The sequence below is a fragment of the Macrobrachium nipponense genome, chromosome 23 (assembly GCF_015104395.2).
Source record: "Macrobrachium nipponense isolate FS-2020 chromosome 23, ASM1510439v2, whole genome shotgun sequence".
NCBI classification, from domain to species: domain Eukaryota; kingdom Metazoa; phylum Arthropoda; class Malacostraca; order Decapoda; family Palaemonidae; genus Macrobrachium; species Macrobrachium nipponense.
Window position 1 is genome coordinate 75,678,733 of NC_061090.1, and position 23,413 is coordinate 75,702,145.

The 23,413-nt window shown below is 38.2% G+C and overlaps 1 protein-coding gene across 1 annotated transcript in view; it reads right to left on the bottom strand.

Annotated features, from left to right (window-relative positions):
* Positions 1–3,253: 3,253 nt before the first annotated feature.
* Positions 3,254–23,413, bottom strand: part of LOC135201637 (PC-esterase domain-containing protein 1A-like) — a 197,919-nt gene continuing 177,759 nt past the window's right edge. The window contains exon 10 of the mRNA XM_064230724.1: positions 3,254–5,706. Within this exon, the coding sequence (XP_064086794.1) occupies positions 5,261–5,706 (446 nt within the window). The 3' untranslated portion in view covers positions 3,254–5,260. The remainder of the gene's footprint in view (positions 5,707–23,413) is intronic.

The following is a 23,413-nucleotide window of genomic DNA, read 5'->3' on the forward strand; positions in this document are numbered from 1 at the left end:
ATAAAGTTTTATGTATGAAAATATGTGCAATTTCAAGTAAAATACAACAAAAAACAACCCATGGTTGTAGCTTTTATCAGTTTTGAAATATTTTCATATAAATCATGATGTGGCAAAATTTAAACATTTGGTCAACTTTGACTCAACCGAAATGGTCAAAAAACGCAATTGTAAGCTAAAACTCTTACATTCTAGTAATATTCAACCATTTACCTTCATTTTGCAACACATTGGAAGTTTCTAGCACAATATTTCGATTTATGGTGAATTTTTGAAAAAAACCCTTTTCCTTACGTCCGCGTGCGATAACTCTGCTGAAAATTTCAGAAATTCTTTCGTCACTTTGTCATAATGTTTGCACTGTTTTATATTAACTGTTACATAAAGTTTTATATATGAAAATGTGCACAATTTCATGTGGAATACAACAAAAAAATAACTCATGGTTGTAGCTTTTATCAATTTTGGAATATTTTCATATAAATAACGATGTGCCAAAATTTCAACCTTTGGTCAACTTTGACTTGACCGAAATGGTCGACAAACGCAATTGTAAGCTAAATCTCTTACATTATAGTAACATTCAATCATTTACCTCTATTTTGCAATAAACAAAAAGTCTCTAGCAAAATATTTTGATTTATGGTGAATTTTTGAAAAACACTTTTCCCTTATGTTTCCGTGCAGTAACTCTGCCGAAAATCTCAGAAATTCTTTCGTCACTTTCTCGTAATGTTTGCACTGTTTTATATTAGCCATTACATAAAGTTTTATATATGAAAATGTGCGCAATTTCATACAAATACAAAAAAAATAACTCATGTTTGTAGCTTTTATCAGTTTTGAATTATTTTCATATAAATCACAATAAACAGAAAAAATTTGACCTTCGGCCAACTTTAACTCGACCGAAATGGTCGAAAATTGCAATTGTAAGCTTAAAGCACTTACAGTCTAGTAATATTCAATCAATTACAGTGGTACCTCGAGATACGAAATTAATTCGTTCCGAGACGGCCTTCGTATCATGAGTTTTTCGTATCTTGAACCGCATTTTACATGTAAAATGCCTAATCCGTTCCAAGCCCTACAAAAACACCCCCAGTAAATTATATTTCCAGGCCTACAACACATGTTCTAGGGTTACGACACCGATCCAACGGAAGAAATATGACTCCAAAAAGGCAAAATACTGTACATACTTGAGTAATATTCAACCGCATGTAATGTTCAACCCCATTTTTACTGCATATATTAGGACTTTAGCATATGTCCCTTAGCAATAAGCCTAGCCTATGTTAGCGGTTGCTACTGTAGCCTAGTCTATGATTCTGACATCTAAACCTAAGAAGCTAAAAGCTTAGAATATGCCAATAAAATGTATAAATAATCAGTATGTACTCATTTCAAATAATTATTTATTAATCATTAACTATAATACACAAAAACAAAAAAAACCTTCCAATCGTTTGTTTACATTCAGCTCTTACGAGTACCGAACGATCGCCAAGATATCACTTTTCCTAGGACACAGTAAGCCATAAATTTTCATTAGTATCTCTTCAACTAATAAAACTACCAAACAGTATAATAACCATTCATTTCTACTCTTTATTCTATCTTTACCTAATGGAGATACAGAGTTACTGACAGCTATAATGAAACATATACGTAACGTAATATTAAAACAGAAGAAGAATTCTAAAAAATACATATTTGTTGGCTTCGATGATAGCAGTCTGATTTATTTTATATTTTATGATATCTAATTCACAATTTTTTTATTAAATGTATTGCATGTACTCATTTCAAATAATTATTAAGTAACCATTAACTATAAAAAAAAAAAAAAAAAAAAAAAAAAAAAGGTTTCCAAACTTCTGTTTACATCCAGCACTTACGAGTACCGAACGATCGCCAAGCAATCACTTTTCCTAGTACACAGTAAGCCATAAATTTTCATTATCTCTCTTCAACTACTGAACTACCAAACAGTATAATAACCATTCATTTCTATTCTTTTTTCTATCTTTACCTAATGTTTTTTTTTATCAAATGTATTGCATGAATAAGTTTTTCAATTTACAGCATCCTTTTACCAACAGAATACATAAAGCACAAGGGGTAAATGCTCACCAATAGGAGAGCAGGATCTTATGGGGTGACTAGCATCAGGAACCAATGGGAGAGCGGGAGGATGGTGGCGAGTTTACTCAGTTGGCGGGGCGCTAGTTTTAAAATTGTTTTCGGTGGTCCAGGCGAATCTCGGGACTTTACAGCTACAACCTTTCTTAACTTGAGCAATTTTCGTATATAGAGCCATAAAATTTTTTGTATTTTGCTTTCATATCTCGAGTTTTTTGTAAGTTGAGCCTTTAGTATGTCGAGGTACCACTGTACCTTCATTTTGCAACAAACAGGAAGTCTCTAGCACAATATTTCAATTTATGGTGAAGTTTTGAAAAAATTCTTTTTACTTCCACGCGTTATGGATTCATGCATCATTTTGTGATAATATTTTCTCTGTGTTGCTTTGATCGTTTCACAATTTTTTATATACCAAAATCATTGCAATTTAGTGTACAATACAACGAAAAAAATTAGTGTACAATACAACGAAAAAAATTAACTCATTAGCTTTAACCATTTTGCTCACAGCGCGATTTATATACAATTATATATGAAATTTTTTTCACGCTGTTATATATTCCAATATTTATATATGATAATGATATTTTTTTCATTTCTGATGGTTACATACTAAACTTCAGGCAATTACAAAAAATGGAACCAAAATTTAACTCTTAATCTTGAAAACTAAGCGTGCTGTGATTTTTTGAAAAATACTTTTTTCCGCTTCGGCGCTAACTCCCGAACGCCGCCGGCATACGAGAGACACTTTGGTAAATAGCGGCTTGGTGTTTAAGGGTTAATCTGCTTCCAATTTGTTACTTATGGATCAGACTGCAAAGGCCAACTCTGCCAATGCACTACATTGTTTCCAGCCAACACTGCCAATGTACTACATTGTTTCCAGTCTTTATTGTTTGATACATTGTTTGATAAATAACACTAGCCTAATAATGCAGTATAAGTTTACTTCTCCAATTTTATCTGTCTAGCAACACTAAGATGGCACAGGTTATGAAACCTGTCATCATATCCTAGGCTAGCAGAGGTTTTACCAAGTAAGCAAAATAAAATAAAACTGGATGAGAAAAACAATAAATACTAATAAACATTTTAATTAAGAAATTTATGGCTGATGTACAGCCAACCATTTTGTGAGACAATGCAACAGATTTCCTATGTAATGTTAATCTTAGACAAGGTTTAGCTTGTCTTGTGAAAGAGAAATCAGTTTAGCAGTACTTTAAGCAAAGGAATGCTTTTAATTTTGGTTAGGCTCTTACTCAAGAAAACCAATGCAATAATAATGGCATTATGGTATACGGCAGGTCAAATCAAGTTTAATTTTGATGGAAAAATAGCACCATAAATCAGACAGACAGAGAAATTTATTCTGTCTCTCCAAGAACTCAACTGTTTGAAGAATTTACAGGTATTATTACATAACAGTTTTAATGAGACCACCAAGCTCCATTGCTAAGCTAGATGCCCAAGGGCTATCCAAAAACTTACCAAATAACGTAGTTAGAGTCAAGTGAGAAAGACCAAAGGAGCTGACTAAGAGTAAAGAAAAAAAAAATAAAAAAAATAATACAGGTAATGCAGCTGACAACAACAGAACAAGCACACACTCTCTTTCTCATTTTGTCTCTTCTAAAGTGTGCAGCGAAAGGTACACCATAAGCAGTAACCCTCTACCAACAGAGAGATATTAAGGTAAAGCTTTTATTATGGGTATGCCCTGCTGAACATCTGATATCTTTATGTCCATTCCCGTGTGCATATCTGTGGCCCCATAAATTTACAATATACTTATAAAATCTTGATATGTCAATAGTTTTTCAATAACTTCCACCCTGTGACAAATTTAAATAGGTACCAGAGAAGTATGATCTGCTAATGCTAATAGATTTTACTGTAAACTTTATAACAAAAACCAAGTATTCCTTTAAAACTGCTTTGTCAGGAAACATTGTGTACTAGTGGTATCTCAGACTAGGCCTATGACACTTTTCGGATGTCACATCTAGTGGACGCTGACTATAGTACATAATGGGTGCAATATGCACTGGACTTTTAACAAATGGTGAATGTAAACAATAACACTTCAGAATGTGGGTTTCACTAACTTTTTTCATACATGTCAGCATACTCATGCTTTTTACTGATGTAAACTGTTACGAAATTCCTGATTTTATTCATGCTCTGTTTGTACCTTTCTGAAAATGCAAAACTGATAAAAACCGCTCCCGACATATAAAGCCTAGGCTATAAGTAGGCTACGCACTTACAGTCCTGATGTACAATAAAGTATTCAAACTACAGTATCTAAGATTTATTTTCAATAAAGATGTGCAAATTATGTGAAAATACAAAATAATAGCATAACATCTTGGCTATTTAGTAAGTAAAAGAAAAGTGGAGGAGGTATGTCATGAGATACTTGTTGGGTATTTTATATGAAATCTGCTGAACATCCAGTCCTCTGGAGTATATTTTAAGACACTGAGTAATCTAATTTATATTTTTTTTATGTTATAAGAACAGTTATAAACAAGTGCACAGAATTCAGACCTGATAAAGCCTGGAAATATTTGCAATTAAAAACAAATCCTGGCAAGCCATTGGATTTTCAAAATATGATATAATGGTCTCATAATTTACAAAATTTATGCTATTACTACTACAGTAATAATATTGCACCATTACAGTGCAGTACAGAGTTTTCATAGTAATTCTCATCAAGATCATGGATTTAATACTTGCCTCTAAGCCATCTTTACTGACTTGAAAAAATAACTACAGAATCAGAACTTAACGTACAGTATACGTACATGCCTATTTCTTTTAATAATTTTCCCAAAAATATATTCAAAAGTATGTACCAATCTCAATCCCTCTACCAAACCAAAATGCAAAAATTAGGGAAATATAACTAATACTATTCCAAAAAGCTAACCAGAATTAACTGCCATCTTTCAAAAGGTAACAAGAACACAATAATAATTTTACATCAACTGACCTAAAATCCAATTGAATGAGGTGCCTTCTCTGTAAAATTTTGCCAGTTAGAATGTCTGTTTCTGATCCTGCCCTTCTATCAAGAGGATGGATCAAAATTATCTTAGTTTTAGAAGTAATGTGAATAATAAGTCTGATTTCTAGATGATTGAAAAGCATTATTATCTTGGGAATTACCTGTACCATGATTTCTAGTGTACCCTCTGGTCTGATGCCTATAAGACTGAAATGCATTATCAACAACACTCCCTTGAGGCTGACTCAGTCTGCTGAAGACATTTAGATTATTTTGATTAAAACTAAATGAATGTGACAACCTGTCTGTTAAATCATATCTATCATATCCACCATTCGAGCTTACCAAATAGTAGTATGGGTTAGTAACTTGGTTCCAGTCAGTGAAAGTGGAAAATTGTTCACCCATATATGACTGAGGCATTACATCCTTACCAATAGCCTCCTCCACCCTACCTTCCATCAGTCTTGTCTGCCCATGGTTGATCACTGCTGCTTCCTTTTTCCTTTTTGAATTTCTTCGCTTGGCCTTTTTGGTCACTGAAATGAGACAGGGTAAATATGTTTTAATTTTCATAATAACATTTAATGTTTGGATACTTACCGACTGTTCTTAAAGACAACTGTGAATATATTTGCACTGGTAAGTGCAGGTAAAAATTAACAAGAAAACCACTTGGTTGAGCTGGAAGACTGTCTAGCTCACATGTTCTGCACCAAAGGGTATGTCAAATGTTTTAGTTCTTGCCAGCATTCTTCTTGCTAACCCATCAAGTTCTGGGGATGCTGGGTATGTTCTACTTTAACAGTAGTTAAATATGCAAATAATAAATTCTATCAAGAAAATTTACATAGTTTGGAATGAATCTTAACTTCTGTTAAAGACAGCTGATTCCCATACGAAAGAAGGATGGCGAGTTACTAGTTAGACAAAAAGTCCAGCCAGCCAAGAGAACTAGAGATTTTTTGTGTGAAATGCAAAACATTCTTATATGATTTGGGATCTTTCCTGGATAGTTCTGCCACCAAAAGGTGTATCCCATTCAAGGAGCAAGGTTCTTGTGCATAAGCAAGTGAAAACTGCCTCAGCAGAAGTGGATTGAAGAGACCTCTGTACCTGGGTCTGAAAGTCCAATAAATGACAGTCCAACTGAAAGAAATACCTAGTTGACAAACTTCCTTCTGTGAACACTTGTTACCTGTTCATTATGCCTCAGGAAGAAGTTTTGAATAACATGAGTAAAATCAAGATTGCTAAGAGCATTCCTGACCCAGTCCTCAGTGGCAGCCATATCCTGCTTCAGTTGGGCAGACTGTCTCCGTTTGTGGTCGATTTCTTGCAATAAAAATGTGTGCTGGCTATCCTCATAGCAGGTGATTGGTTGAGGTTCATTCTATACACTTTAAACCTTAAAAATTTCGGCATAATATTCTGTAAAAAGCATCTTTCCAGAAAGTCCAAGTCCAATGAAACCTTTGACTCTTGCTTTGCCAGCTTTTCCCATTTCTGTACGTCTCTGGTCTGGGCATCATATCTTCTTCGGATTACAGTGAAAGTAGAAAGATGTGGAAAATCATAAAAAATCATAAGAAAACCTTACTTTTAATGCTTTGGGTGCATTAAAAACTATGTAAACTGCATTTTATTGCATTTTCATTAAAAAATCCTTCAAATATTTATTATTTTCTATTTTTGGAGTCATATTTCTTCCGCCAGATTGGCGTCGTAATCGTCGTAACCCTGGAACATGCGTTGTAAACCTGGGAATAATTTCTGATAAATATAATTGAAAAGCGTTGTAACCTTGGAACGTCGCAAGCCGAACCCATCGTAAGCTGGGAACTGGCTGTATTGGCTGACAAAGCTAAGTAAAAGTAGCAACAATAAGATAAAGGTTAAAAATATTTAAAATAAATGACAGCAGTATACTATAAACGAATTGGTGGGTAAGACAGAGATGGAAAGTTTACACTACAAATGAATGATTGAATGATTTAGATTAAAAGCAAGGGATAAGATGAAATATCAAGATCTGGTTTCCTTAAAAATATTTCAATCAACTCCGACTCTTCTCTAAAAGTACTAAGCATACTAAGTTTTCTAATCTTTTACCTGTGTTACATTCCTCTATTTGATGTAAAATCGGTGATCTGGTTAGCTTGGCCAGCAAGCAACCAGTACAAGGAGAAATGCCATAATGTTCGGAAGATCTTGTCAAGACCGACCACTTTGACTGGCCAATATACGTGGCACTAAAGGCATCATGCTTGTAAATATAGGTGATGCAAGGCAAAAGGTCTGAAGGTAGTTTATCCTTATGGTTCAACAATGCTTGGATAGTATGGTTCTTGGTAAATATTAACTTGGGGTTAATGTGCAGAAAGCTACATGTACTTAAAACATATTTTTTAGTTCTCTTGTAACGTATTTAGAACAAGGATCACTTATATATGGAAATTTAAAGTACATAGTTAGTTATCAACCCTTGGTATATCTATTTTGCTATTAATACTAAGAGAAATATTTAGAAACTTTTTTATTTCTTTATATATTATGTTATTGGAATAGCCCTTGGAGGAATAATGGTTAGGAGACGCCTTGCTGCGGGATAAGTGAAGCCACTCAGGTCACTGGCCGCCATATTGGGACTGGCAACTTAATCCCTGGGTCGACCGTAGGTGCGCAACCTCGCGATGACTGAGGTGTCACTCAATTGTTTTTAGTTTAATTGAAGAACAAGGAAGATGATTGTGATTATATTCCAAACCATTACCACTTGTCAAAATGTTCAAATAAAATAGTAGCTTATATTTCAGGCTTTGTTGTTTTTAACCCTTAAACGCCGAGCCGGTATTTCTGAAAGTGTCTCCCGTATGCCGGCGGTGTTCGGGAGTGAGCGCCCTAGCGGAATAAGTTTTTTTTTTTTAAATCACAGCACACTTAGTTTTTATGATTAACAGTTCATTTTTGGCTCCTTTTTTTGTCATTGCCTGAAGTTTAGTATGTAACCATCAGAAATGAAAAAAATATCATACATAAATATTGGAATATATGACAGTGCGAAAAAAAACTTATATAATTGTATAAAAATCGTGCTGTGAGCAAAACGGTTCAAGCTAATGAGTTAATTATATTTTTGTTGTATTGTACACTAAATTGTGATGATTTTGGTATATAACAAATTGTAAAACGAGCAAAGCAACACAGAGAAAATGTTATCACAATATGATGCATGAATTCGTAACGCGCGGACATAAAAAAAAAGTTGTTTTCAAAAATTCACCATAAATCGAAATATTGTGCTAGAGACTTCCCATTTGTTGCAAAATGAAAGGTAATTGATTAAATATTACCAGACTGTAAGTGTTGTAGATTACAATGGCAGTTTTCGACCATTTCGGTCGAGTTAAAGTTGACCAAAGGTCAAATTTTTTCTATTTATCGTGATTTATATGAAAATATTTCAAAACTGATAAAAGCTACAACCATGAGTTATTTTTTCTTGTATTCTACATGAAATTGCGCACATTTTCATATATAAAACTTCAAGTAACGGCTAATATAAAACGGTGCAAACATTACGACAATCAGACAAAAGAATTTCTGATTTTTTCGGCAGAGTTGCCGCACAGACATAAGGAAAATGTTTTTTTTTTTAATTTACCAAAAATCGAAATATTGTGCTAGACTTTTCCAATTTGTTGCAAAATGAAAGTAAAGGATTGAGTATTACTAGAATGTAAGAGTTTTAGCTTACAATTGCGTTTTTCGACCATTTCGGTCGAGTCAAAGTTGAACGAAGGTTGATATTTTGGCACTTATCGTTATTTATATGAAAATATTTCAAAACTGATAAAAGCTAAAACCATGGGTTGTTTTTAGTTGCATTCCGCATGAAATTGCGCACATTTTCACATATAAAACTTTATGTAACAGCTAATATAAAACTGTGCAAACATTACGAAAATCAGACAAAAAAAATTCTGATTTTTTCAGCAGTTACCGAGCGGGCGTAAGGAAAATTTTTTTTTAATTCACCATAAATCGAAATATTGTGCTAGAGACCTCCAATTTGTTGCAAAATGAAGGTAAATGATTGAATATTAATAGAATAGTATAAGTTTTAGCTTACAGTTGCATTTTTTGACCATTTTGGTAGAGTCAAATTTGACCGAAGGTTGAAATTTTGGCACTTATCGTTATTTATATGAAAATATTTCAAAATTAATAAATCTACAACAATGGATTGTTTTCAGTTTTATTCTACATGAAATTGCGCACTTTTTCATATATAAAACTCTATGTAACGGCTAATTTTAAATGGTTCATAAATTATGTCAAAGGGACAAAATAATTTCTGAGATGTGTCACTGATGCTTTTTAGTGCAAGGAGAAAGAAATTCGCGCATGCACGCCTGGGTAACGCTTGTAAACAAAACAACAGCTTGATCCGTGAACTCCCAGCATCCCTCAAGGTGCGTGATTCAAAAGTTTACGCCAAGTAGGCCTATAACTATTTTTCCGTGAATTTTTTTAAAAACTTTATTGCATCGACGTATCATACGTCAATTAAGCACCCAACAGACAATTTTCGTCGAAGTTTAATACGTCCAATAGGAGTTTAAGGGTTATGTTAAAAAAGTCTTTACAGTGTGAGTTCTGCATTGATGCACTAACATTGAGACGCTAATTTTTGTTCTACCCTCATCAAATTAAAACCCAAAGGAAAATTGGTCCATCCCTCAAATGATGTTATTGATATATGCAATATATGTGAACAAAAAATGAGGGAAATGTTGTTCTGCAACAAAACACTGGGGAGAGTTAACTTCCAAAAATTAGTTAGTTCAGTATTGGCAGCTTACAGAGACAAAACAATATTTTCAGAGCTCGATTATCACATGTATGATACACAACCATTGGGCAATCACCTGCACTTATTGATTAAAGCAATAACTGAAAAATATTTGCAAGTAACATATAATTATGCTGGTAAGTAGATTATTGCTAAAAGTTGCCAGATATATACTAAGCTAATTCATTTTAGCTGTCAATAATTCCTAATAGTAGGCGATAACAAACAGTAAGAACTAAGGAATCAGCAGACATAAAGAGAATACCTTTAAATTGGGCCAGTAATAGGCTATATGTATATAATAGGCTATATGTATATAATTCCTAATAGTAGGCGATAACAAACAGTAAGAACTAAGGAATTAGCAGACATAAAGAGAATACCTTTAAATTGGGCCAGTAATAGGCTATATGTATATAAGATAAAATGTCTATCACTTTTCACCTTCATTTATGCCATGAAAAGATGCATTATGAAAATAAAAGATGGGAAAAATAACTGAAGCGTTTCTATTAATCCTTATGGTTTGGTCTCTCTTGCCATTCGCGTGGCAAACTGGCTTCACTTTACTGTTTTTGTTTGTATGGAGCTTTTACGTTGCATGGAACCAGTGGTTATTCAGATACAGGACCAACGGCTTTACGTGACTTCTGAACCACATCGAGAGTGAACTTCTATCACAAGAAATACACATCTCTCACTCCTCATTGGAATGGCCGAGAATCGAAGCCGCGACCACCGAGGTGGGACGCTAATACCACACCAACCACGTCGCTGAGGCGCTTAAGCTTCACTTTATACTGAACGCTCTGACCCATGCAAGGCGTTCCTAACCATTATTCCTCCAAGGGATAGCCATTAATTTAGAAATAGTTTAAAATGACAAATTTTCTAGGACAATTTGTATTTTTCATAGCTACAAACCTGAGGTCTTAACAATAGGATAATTTCTAGCGCCTAGCTGGATCCGGTTAAAAAGCAGATGAAAGCAAGGAATCTTGTGATATCTGGCAATGCATGCGTAGCTCGGGTGAAGAGTGGTCAAGGACCACTCACCTTCACAGTGCGTCAGTCTTTCCCAACTCAGGATGTCTTAACAAATAGAGGGGTGACTAGAGGCGGGCAGTATAATGTTAAGACCTCAGGTTTGTTACTATGAAAAATACAAATTGTCTAGAAAATTTGTCATTTGTTTATACGCGAACAAACCTTCGGTCTTAACAATAGGATAGACTTATACTTGAAGGGAGGTACGAGATATCCTAGACCGGCTGGGGGCCTACCCACCAGTCCAGCTTCCAGAAGAAATAATTTCTGGAGAGGGACTGAAGCCCGCTGAGAAGATAGATAAAGTAATATCTAACCACTCAGACCCTGAGTGACGTACAATGATATATGGGAGAACCATTGTATAGGGAACCAAAGAGAAACTTTGAATGTCCAACAGCAAACCAATACACCAGGGTTTGTATTACTCCCAACCCCTCCTTGCCAAGGAGTGGAGCATATGCTACCAAATAGAGGGTATGATATTTGTATATCACGCGACCACACTACCTTACTCACCTGTATCAGACCAGTCCAGCAAATGACGTGTCTATTCCTTAACCGGCCCGAAGGAAGAAGGAAAGGTACAAAAGAAAGGAGACCAGCCAACTCACTCATTCTGTCATCCACACAATCATCTTAGGTAAGATACAAAAGTAACCTGTTAAGGGCAACTATGAGTTACACAACCTGTTGGGCAGCCACCACAGGACCCAGGGAAAACGTGTCCGTAGATCTTTGGGCAACATCCTTAAGATAGAAAGAGGTGAATGTGGACTGGCATAACCAAGTACCAGCACTCAGCACTCTATGTACAGCCAAGTTCTTTTTGAAAGCCAGAGAGGGACGAATACCCCTAACGTCATGCACTCTAGCCTGCACAAGTGGAATCATCAAGAGTAAAGAATGCCTGTCTGATGGCTTCCCGTTTCCAAAAAGAGACAGTTTTCTTAGACACCTCTTTTTTTATACGGCCTGCGCTAACAAAAAGTTTGCTGCAGCCTGGTCTAAGGTGCCGAGTCCTTTTAAGATAGCAACGCAGGACCCGGACAGGGCACAACAAAAGTTTGAGCATTACCACCCACAAACTCATTCAGTGATGGAATGGAAAATGAAGTGACCATGTCATCGTGCACAGAGGGATTTTGGGTCTTGGCCACGAATTCCGGGACAAATTCAAAGGACACCGACCCCAACCCCTGGTGTGCTTCACCTCATAGCTCAGACCGTGGAGCTCTCCTACCCTCTTGGAAGATGACAAGCCCAGAAGGAACACTGTCTTGAGCGTCAGGTTCCTGTCAGATGAGCAACGCAAGGGCTCATATGGACTCTTAGTGGAGCTCTTGAGAACCAAGGAAACATCCCACATTGGAGGCTTGAGCTCTATAGAACTCAAATGCTAAAACCCCTTTACTAGCAGGGAAAGTTCCCAGGAAGAGATGTCAATACCTTTAAGGTGTAACACCAAACTCAGGGCCCCCCTGTAGCCTCTAATGGCAGAAATGGACAAACGTTTCTCGTCTCTGAGGAAGGTTAAAAAGCCGGCTATTCGCCGAATAGAGGCTACGAGTGGAGTAAAACCCCGTTTATGACACCAATCATGGTAGGTCGCCCATTTGCTTTGGTAAACCACGGAGGTAAACTTTTTAAGACTGCTGGACATATGTCCAGCTGTTCTCTGAGAAAAGCCTCTCGCTTGGAGGATATACTTGATAGGCTCCAACCATGAAGAGACAGGGATTCTACTGACTGGTGGAACCTTCTGCATGGGGCTGACACAGGAGATGTTGCCAAGGGGGAATCTCCCTCGGAACCTCTGACAACAACGACACCAGATCTGGGAACCAGTCTGCCAGGTTTCCCAGGGATGTTGGAATGCGTCCTCTGCCAATGATAAAGGATCTGGAACCACTGAACAGAATATCTCCAGCTTCCTGTTGAAGCGAGTCGCAAAAAGATCCAGCAGCATGGGTCTCCCCCAAACCTGGAAAAGCTTGTTTGCTACCACTTGATGAAGGGACCACTCTGTGCCTAAGATCTGATCCCGGCGACTGAGTTTGTCTGGAACCACATTCCGTTTGCCTGGGATATACATGGCTGAGAGCTCTACCAAATTGCCGACTGCCCACTGGTGAACCTCAACGGTCATGGCGTGAAGTTGTTGAGAAACTAGGCCTCCCTGTTTGTTCACATAGGCTACCACCATGGTGTTGTCCGATATGAGAACGACAAAATGACCTTCTAACTTCTCCCGAAACTCCTTCAGAACCAGGAAGGTTGCCTTCAAGTCCAAGACATTGATATATTGCTGCTTGTCCTCCAAACTCCAAACGCCTGAAGTGATGAGGCCGCCTAAATGAGCCCCCCAACCTGCAAAGGAGGCATCTGAGAACAGAAGGAAGTCCGGTGGAAGAGAACGCAGAGGGACACCCTTCAACAGATTCTGGTCGTCCAACCACCAATGAAGGTCTTCTCTCACTTCCAGAGACAGAGGAACCATTAACAGGGGTGAGTCCCCCGCCGGAGACCAGAATTCTCCCAGTCTCCATTGCAGAGACCGAAGATGAAGACGGCCTTGAGGGACCAGCTTCTCCAAGGAAGACAACACTCCCAGAAGAACCTGCCACTGACGAGCTGACTGATGTGACTCTGACGGGATGTTGCACGCCACCACCCGCAACTTCTCCAATCTCTGATCCGAAGGGAAAACCTTTGCCACTGTCGTATCCATGACCATGCCCAGGTAGAGAATCCTTTGACTGGGTACAAGGTTCGACTTTTCCTGGTTGACTAATATGCCCAGTTCCAGACAGAACCGAAGAGACACCCTGTCCTGCAGCAGCTTTTCCCTGGAAACGGCCAAGACTAACCAATCGTCGAGGCACCTCAGCAAATGGATCCCCTGAGCATGTGCCCAACTTGACACAAGAGAGAAGACCCTTGTGAACACTTGAGGGGCTGTCATTAGCCCAAAGCACAAGACTTTGAACTCGAAGACCTGTACCCAAAAGAGAAGCGAAGGAACTTCCTGGATGTGGGATGAATAGGGATTTGGAAGTATGTGTCCCTTAAGTCTATCAACAGCATGAAGTCGCCTTCCCTCACGGCTGCCAACACCAAGCGCGGGGTCTCCATCTTGAACTGTGTCTTCATGATGAAATGATTCAAGGTGGATAAGTCGATCACAGGCCTCCATCCTCCCGACACCTTGGGCACCGAGAAGATGTGACTGTAAAACCCCGGGGATGGACGCACCACTTCCTCTATCGCATTGTTGTCCAGCATTTTCTGCACTTCCTCCCGAAGAGCCAAGAACTTCTGAGCATCTGGAGGATATGCCTCACTGAGTTGCGGCTTGTCCGACAGAGGAGGAGAGAAGTCGAATGGCAGTAGGTACCCCACCCGAAAGACATCTACCACCCACTTCTCCACCCCATAACTCTGCCACTTGGTCCAATGGCCTGCCAGGCACCCCCCCACCCATGGTGCAGGAGAGGGAGAAGTGCCTAACCTACCGACAGCCCCCTTTACCTCTGCCCCTTGGGCCCCTTCTTGTCTTAGAGGAATGAGAGCAAAAGGGGTGTTCATCCTCTGATCTAGGCTGAGTTGAACGGGAAGGACTGCGACTGAAGACACGTCTCTGTCCGAGGAAACAAATATGGGACTCCAACAGATCTCCATTCCTCAATGCCAGCAAGGACTCCGTGTCAAGTGATCTCTCCATCCTAGACAAAGCCGCGTCTCTTCTAATCAGAAGGAGGTTAGCCCATAAATTAGCACTGAGGTGAGTCATATATGAAAATGCCTTGCCCCCGGACTGCAACAGACTGGCAAGCAAGGATGCACTCACCAACCCTTCTGGGGACCTGTCAGAAGCTATCTTGGCAATAACCACAGACCATTAGTCCAGCCAAGAAACCGTCTGCAACACGGAGGCCACCGTAGATTCCAATGCTGAGGCATCTTGCGGAGACAAGGACGGAGCCACCGACCTCACCTGTTCCAAAGTCAATCCTGGCTTTAGGCAAATGATGTCTGGGTTAAGATGGTGCGACATCAAAAATGCAGAACTCGTAGCATAGTACTTCCTATGTCTTGTGAGAGGCGGGGGTAGTAGCTTGGTAGAGCCCCTAGAGCGAAGCAAACCCTCCCGGTCCGAAACAGAGGCGTTAACCTTCTGCAAGACTGACTGAACGTGCCCCAACAAAGGAAGCTGAAGAGATGACTTGGGATCCTGTGTAGCTCCCACCACAGCTTCCAAGCAAGAAGGAGTGTAAGACAACCGAGCCTGAGTCCTACTTTCCAAATTGTTAAACCCACGAATGAGATCAACTTCTGAAAAGGAAGCCAAAAACTCTAGCGTGTCTCCCTCCTCCTGCTCCAGCAACGGAGACCGACGACGAGAAGGATGTGTAGGCTCCTCTAAGGCACCTTCCCCACTAAAATTAACAGAAGGGTCAACGGCCAAACAGCCCGAAACCCCAACTAACCTGTCTGGGCTGGGTCCATGCGTCGACTTCCGAGACGAACCCACTATAACACTAGGAACATTACTTACCCCAACAGATGACTCATTAACATGTCCATGAATGGTCACAGGTGTGGCAGACATACGAACGTGAAATGGAGGGGAATCCCAAACACTCGAGATAGAAGGAGAATCCCCCCCCCCCCCCCTCCCCCCCCGCCCCCCCCCCCCGAGTCAAACTCTTGGAAGCACCAGTGAGAGAGGCAGGCAAACATTCCTGCTGCACCAACTCCACGCTTACTACCTTCGACCTCTTGACAGGCGTCTTGAGATCCTTACGGCCTTGGAGAAGAAGGAGATCTTGCATCATGTGCACGGGCAGGGGAGGTTGCAACACGCTCGCAATATGCATGGACAGGGGAGGTTGCAACACGCTCGCAATATGCATGGACAGGGGAGGTTGCAACACGCTCGCGATGTGCACGGACGGGAGAGGTTGTAACACAACCGTGATTCAAAGGAGAGGAAGAAGAATCCTCTGCAGATTGCACAAGGGAAGGTACACCAACACTCCCTGAGACACCAACACTCTCGAGAACACGTCTGAGTTGTTCCTCCCTCGTAGGTGCAGAAAGGGCAGTCCTTAGCCTTCCAACACTTGATACGCCGATGCAGCATAAAGGGGGAAGAGGGGAAGGAAGACAACACTGGTTTCTTATGCGATCTCTTAGCAGGAGGCGGGGACAAAGCAACACGTTTCCTACCCGTCCTCCTAAACGATAAGGCAGCCAACTTGACATCCAAATCAGAGTCCAACCTCTGAAGCACTGCCTGGCATATAACCTCAGACTGATGTGCCAGAGAAGGCACCGATGACGTGGAAGGGAGATGTAGCGAACTGGGCAGTAGGAATGACGTCACGGCTGAGAGAGGCACAGCAGAGGAGACAACTGGAAGTGACGTCATCGATGGGAATGATGTCACAAGTGGTGGTGACGTCACAGCTTCCCCTCCGTGCGAGGGAGAATCAGACATCACTGGCGGAGGAATACACAAAGATGGATCCAGTGACGTCATCAACGGGGCAGACGCCATAGCGTCTCTCCAACTTGAAGAGCGGCAACAGTCACTGGCGGAGCAATACAAGATGGCCGACCTCGGCTACCCACGAAGATGAGGCCGGGAGGAGGGGGGATGGCCTGGCCAGCCCGGGGAGGGGGGTTGCAAGCCTCCATAAAGTGCGCTAGCAACCCCTCCAAGGACAGGGGACCCCCTAGCCCGAGTGTCTTCCAAATTACTGCCATCTTGGACGTCTCCGACTCTGGAAGAAATGAGAATGATTAAAAAACTTCCCCCTTCCCGGGAACCAAATTAACTCCCGAAGAAGAAGGGGCGACGTTACAAACATCAGCCTGGTGGCCTCCCGATACTTCCAGCGATAAATCAATGGAAGAAAAGAAGGGAGACACCGGAACAGCATTCTGTGCAAGGATTCGTTATAGTACAAAAATTAGAACGGCATCTACTGCATGTGATGTGGGGGTCAGTCGCTGCTGAAGCCAAAAAAATGAGAACACAGAAAACCTGGAATTCCAGGGCACACATGTTGATGAGGCCAAGAAGGAGCAGAAGCAGCCATAATATCAGCTAAGCACACACACACACTAAACACAAGTGAAACGGGCAATGAACCGGGAAAAGCCCAAGAGAGGTTAACACAACTCTCGCCCAAGCGGTTAAAGAAAAGACTGACGCACTGGCGTAGGGGCGTGGTCCTTGACCACTCTTCACCCGAGCTACACATGTGTTGCCAGATATCACAAGATTCCTTGCTTTCATCTGCTTTTTAACCGGATCCAGCTAGGCGCTAGAAATTATCCTATTGTTAAGGCTGAAGGTTAGTTTGCGTATGAACAAAGAAACTTTATTTCAGAGTCAAATGACTGCCAGGAGCTACAGAGAGAATATGCTCTATGTATCAAAGTCTTAATGTTATTCATTTTAAAGTTAAAGAAAGTACCACTTTGGAAATTCATTCCAAAACCGGTAAAAGTACTTTCTAAAAATGCTAAAACTTGAGAGCGACTTATTGTTTTCAGTAGTTTTTGTAATGCTTACATCTAAAAAGTTAAGAATATTATTTTCTTCATGTTCCACGGTAAACTGAATACATGGGTGTTTACTATTCAAGTAATCATGGAACCGCTGTAAGTGACTTAGATGCCTGAAAACCAAAAAAGTGTCGTCAACATAAATGTGATAAACGATTTGTTTAAACTCTAGGGGACAATCATCAAGCCATTGTTTTTCATGAAAACAAAGAAATATGTTGTCCATTGGGGCTGAGGTGGAGATCCCATGGCGAAACCCTCAAATTTTTAGTAGTGCTAATTATTGAATAAAAAGTGGTTATCATTTATGTATAAGTTAAGAAGCATTTTAAAAGCATTTTTTAAAATAAATCCTACTTGTTCAATGTTATTGTAAATAGAATTTAAAACTATATCAATCGTTTCCTTGATAGGAACGTTTGTGAAAAGGGAGGGGACGTCAAAACTTGCTAACACTGCACCTTCAGGTATTTCAAGAATTGATGATGTTCTTGTACACATACGTGTTTTATAATGTATACTAATTTTCTGTCAATGGCTTATCACTAATTTACTTTTTTCATGTGCAACACTGTGTATTCACAAATTACTGTATATTTTCATTAAAATACAAGAGAGAGAGAGAGAGAGAGAGAGAGAGAGAGAGGAGAGAGAGAGAGAGAGAGAGAGAGATTACATAAAACCATTAAATTCGTTAACCATTGTATGGCATTGTTAAGCTCCGAGTGTCACTGGAGTTATGAGGTAGGGAAATTGATACAGAAAAAGATGAAGGGAAGAATTTTCTTTTGTAATTAGTTATCGTATTATTACTACTTCTATTATTATTATTATTATTATTTGAAAATATAATAAACACGTGCATCTACCATGAAAATTCTCTCATCTCAGTAAGAAAGAGGAATTATCCTTACAAGTGAAATGGAAAGGTCATTTTCATCTCTTTAAAATACGACCATTATGAATTTTGTAATTAAAGTTTTATTATTATTATTATTATTATTATATTATTATTAACTGAATTATCAATAAACATTTTACATACTAGTACCATATAGAAATTCTTTCATCTCGGTAAAAGAGAGAGAGAGAGAGAGTGTTTAGTTTATCTCTCTCTGTTCTCTCAAAAAATACTTATAACGCTTCCAGCAAAAGAGAGGGAGGGAGTTACCCCTATGACACATTATTATCTTGTGTGGCAAAAAAAATAGAGAGAGAGAGAGAGAGAGAGAGAGAGAGAGAGAGAGAGAGAGAGAGAGAGAGAGTGAGTTAACCTTAATTAAAAGTGACATGGATAGATTAGTACGTATTGTATTTCTTTAAAATACTATCACATATGAATTTTGTAATTACAGTTATTATTATTATTATTTGAAAGTATTAAAAACAAATAGTATAAGTACATAAAAAAATCTCGAGTCTCAGTAAATGAGAGAGAGAGAGAGAGAGAGAGAGAGAGAGAGAGAGAGAGAGAGAGAGAGAGAGAGAGAGAGGGGGGGGGAATTTCATGAACACATGATTGCAACACTGCAGCTCTTCCCCCTCCTGGCTGTCACAGAACTTGATATATCTGACAGTTTTAGTACCTGGATCTCGAGAAAAGGTTACTGAAAGAAGACTGGGATTTCCTTCATTCTTCCATAATTTTTTAAATATAAGCTAAAATCTTACTAATTCACTATGGTATTTTCTTTAATGATTTATATTATTGCTGTATAAATTAATATTAATATTGAAAATAGTAAATATTTATTTATCATACAAAAAAACATACATCTTTGTAGTAGAGAGAGAGAGAGAGCGAGAGAGAGTAGAGATAAGAGAGAGAGAGAGGAGAGAGAGAGGAAGAGAGAGAGAGAGAGAGAGAGAGAGAATTATTATTTTTTATTATGTGATATAATTTCAACTTATTAAACTTACTAATACAGTATTAATCAAAATTAATATTTGAAAATTAGTAAATCATTTTTGTATTATAAAAATGTATTTAGTCATGAAAATAAACATCAAAATACACTAATTAGTGATTATTTTCGTCGGAAAATACAAAGGGAGAGAGAGAGAGAGAGAGAGAGAGAGAGAGAGAGAGAGAGAGAGAGAGAGAGAGAAAAACTATTGTTTTTATATCCAAGTCTAAGTAGAGTATAAATGGATTCTTTAAGTGAAATAATGTTTCAATGATACGTATTTTGCTGTTTTGTATTAAAGGATATGTATACTGTTTGAGAATGCGTTCCTTATCCTTGACTATGGTTACCATACAGTTTAATAGCGTAAATTAATTTATGTGCTCAGAAACTAGTTCTGCGTATGAGGTATCGTTAAAAAACATAAAAAACCGTCGTAACCTTGGAATTTGCCTTGTAAACTAACCAGAAACTTAGTTTTGTTAATTATGTATGCTGGAAACAAGGAATGATTTTTTCATTATTTGCGCTTTTGAACTGTTATAAACTGCGCATCCCAAGCTAGTGTATTCATTCGCTTGGAAACTAGTTCCGCATATGAGGCGTCACTAAAAAAATTTAAAAAATACGACATAAAAAGTGTCGAAAATCATCATAACCTCAAAATTTTTGTTGTAATCTAACCAAAAACTTATTTTTATTAATATACTGTACTAAACTATAAAGGATTCTTATCATAGTATGCATTTTTTAAAAGCGTCATTAACTCGGAGCGTTGGAAGCGTCAGCGTCGTAACCTCGGAACAAGCGTCGTAACCCAGGGCGGATTTTTCAATGAGTATTTAAGAAAAAGCGTCGTAACCTCATAACGTCGTAAGCCGGAGCCGTTGTAACCCGGGGACCGCCTGTATATGGGGGTATAGGGCGAAAAATGCAGTCATGAAAAAATTCATGGAGCTTCATATGGCAATTGAGAATATGTATACAAAATATTTCGTCAAAATTCCTCTTACTTTTGTAGTTACAGGGTAATTAGTAAACATAACTCAATAAGCCTAAAACATTCATCCGTACAACAAATGCAATATTTCTTCTGTTATCGTAAATTTTGATAATTATTGTCAAAAAAATTGTGAGAAATGGCATCTGTAGAGATTCCGTGGGTCGCAGAGGGGAGTTCAACCACGATCAGTCATCAGTGCGACCACAGACTTCACTAACATAAAGACGAAGAAAATTCCCTCTAATATGATTAAAGAATATCATAATATATGCAATATTAGCGTAGTTAGTGAAGAGAGAGAGAGAGAGAGGGAGGGTTGCATAGTGAGTGAGAGAGAGGGAGGGTTGCGTAGTAAGCAAATGCCCCCGTCTTGCCTGAAGCACACGTCACACTGTCCCCCAGGCTACGATCTTTGAGCAAAGGGATCTTAATTCATGATAAATAACATAGTTTTGGTTTATTAATACCCAAAAAGGAATATGAAATTCATAATAATCATGATTTATTAACATTGTCTTTGTAAAAAGAGAGTACAACTTCGAATTTCACCTCTTGACATTCTCTTGCATTTACGTTTGTTTATTTATGTTTCGGCAAGAAGTTCATCATGCCAAAACATAAAAATACTAGGAAAACATCTAGCTAACATACAGAAGAAGAAAATTCGCTGTAATAAGCCGAGTTAGTGAAGGAGAGAGAGAGAGTTGCGTAGGAAGGAGTGCCCCGTCTTGCCTGACGCAGTGGCCCAAGCTACGATATATGAGCAAAGGGATCATCATTTATGATTAAATTATGATAAATAAAATAGTTTTGGTTTATTAATACACAAAAAAGAAATAAACATTCATAATAATCATTATTTATTAGCATTGTCGTAATAAAAATATGAATAAAAACTTTGAACGCCCGTATCTCAAAACTATAGTTACTGACCTTCAAAATCTATCTTCTCACTTAGTTTTAAAGCTATAACATTGGAATTTGGTATATAACTCAGAAAGATGTAATAGAACAATCAAATGAAGCCATTTTTTCAATTTTTGTTTTGTCTTTTTTTTATAAATTTTATTTTCCTAATTTATAGGGTTTATTTTTTTACCATAATGAAAAATTCATATCTAGCAAAAAAAATGACTTTTAGAAAAAAAAACTCCTCATTTGATTAGAGGTCTACATCAGGTCTATATATCGTAGTAATGCCAGGTTTTAATATTAAATATCAAGGGAGGAGATAGAATTTGAAAAATGGTTATTTTCAGGATAAATCGCCCTGGCGTCACAAAACCGAAGGTCAGAGGCGAAAATCATATGCGGTTTGGAGATGTCCCAAGTCACCTTATTAAGTGGTATGAATATCAAAGTCCTGTCCTTAAAGAATGGCATTAGCCGGCCAGCCCCCTTAAAGACAGACAGAATGGGTCTTAATGGTATGCCACTTTTATGAACTTTTGGTAGTCCGTACAATATTGATGGTGAAGACCCACTTACAAACAACTTGTTATATTCTTCTTCACTAATCGAACCATTCTTTCTGAGCTTTCTTAGTTGGTAATTGATCTTGTCTTCTGTATTCAAGTTTGTTTTATATATATCTTCTTGAGGACACTTCATAAATTTGGAATTGTCAGAGAGAACAGCTTCCATCTTTTCAACATAATTTTGTATAATAAGACAATGTATTCACCCTTATTGGGCATAGATATTACAATGTTTTTATTCTCTTTCATAGATGGGTTGTTGCCTCTACCAAATGAGGCAACAACCTATCTATAAAAGAGAATTTTGGGAGTGCATGAATAATGTAAAAAGCATTATCACTAAAATTCCAGTGTTTTCGTTATTCATTTAACACCATTTCCACCAAGGATATGGATATACAGTGGACCCCCTGTATTCGTGTTCGGATTCGCGGACTCACACATTTGCGGATTTCTCTCGAGAACGTTTCCCGGCATTACTCGTGGAAAATTCATCTATTCGCTGTATTTTTTTTATAAATCACCTATTCGCAGTATTTTTATATGTGAAATATCCAGAAATTACTGGATTTTTTATCAATTTTATCATAACATGCACTTTTTGTGATAAAACTATTAAAAAATGGTATAAAAATTTTTAGTTGGTTTTTCTTGAGTTCTGACTAACAAAATAGGCTGCTTTCAGTATTTTTATAGGGGTTCAAACTATTTGCGGATTCTAACTATTCATGGAGGGTCTGGTACGCATCCCCCGTAAGTACAGGGGACCACTGTGCTTGAAAAATTGAAAATTAATAAAAACATTATAATATCTAAGCCTGATAAGGGTAACAGCACTGTCATATTAAACAAAGCTGATTATGTCTTAAAGATGGAAGCTGTTCTCTCTGACAATTCAAAATTTATGAAGTGTTCTCTAGAAAATACAGTGGTCCCCCCGTATTCGCGGGGGATGCGTACCAGACCCCCCCGTGAATAGTTAGAACCCGCGAATGTTTGGAACCCCTATGAAAATGCTAAAAACAGCCTATTTTGTTAGTTAAAACTCAAGAAAAACCCACTTATAATTTTCATACTTGGTTTTTTTAATAATTTTATCACAAAAAGTGCATTTTATGATGAAATTCATCAAAAAAAAACAAGAATTTGTGGATATTTAGCATAGAAAAATACCGCGAATGCGCGAATTTTCCGCAAACAATGCGGGGAAACGTTCCCCAGAGAAATCCGCGAATGTGTGAGTCCGCAAATCTGGAGAACGCGAATACGGGGGGTCCACTGTATATATAAAACAAACTTGAATACAAAAGACAAGATCAATTACCAACTAAGAAAGCTCAAAAAGAACAGTTCGATTAGTGATGAAGAATATAACTG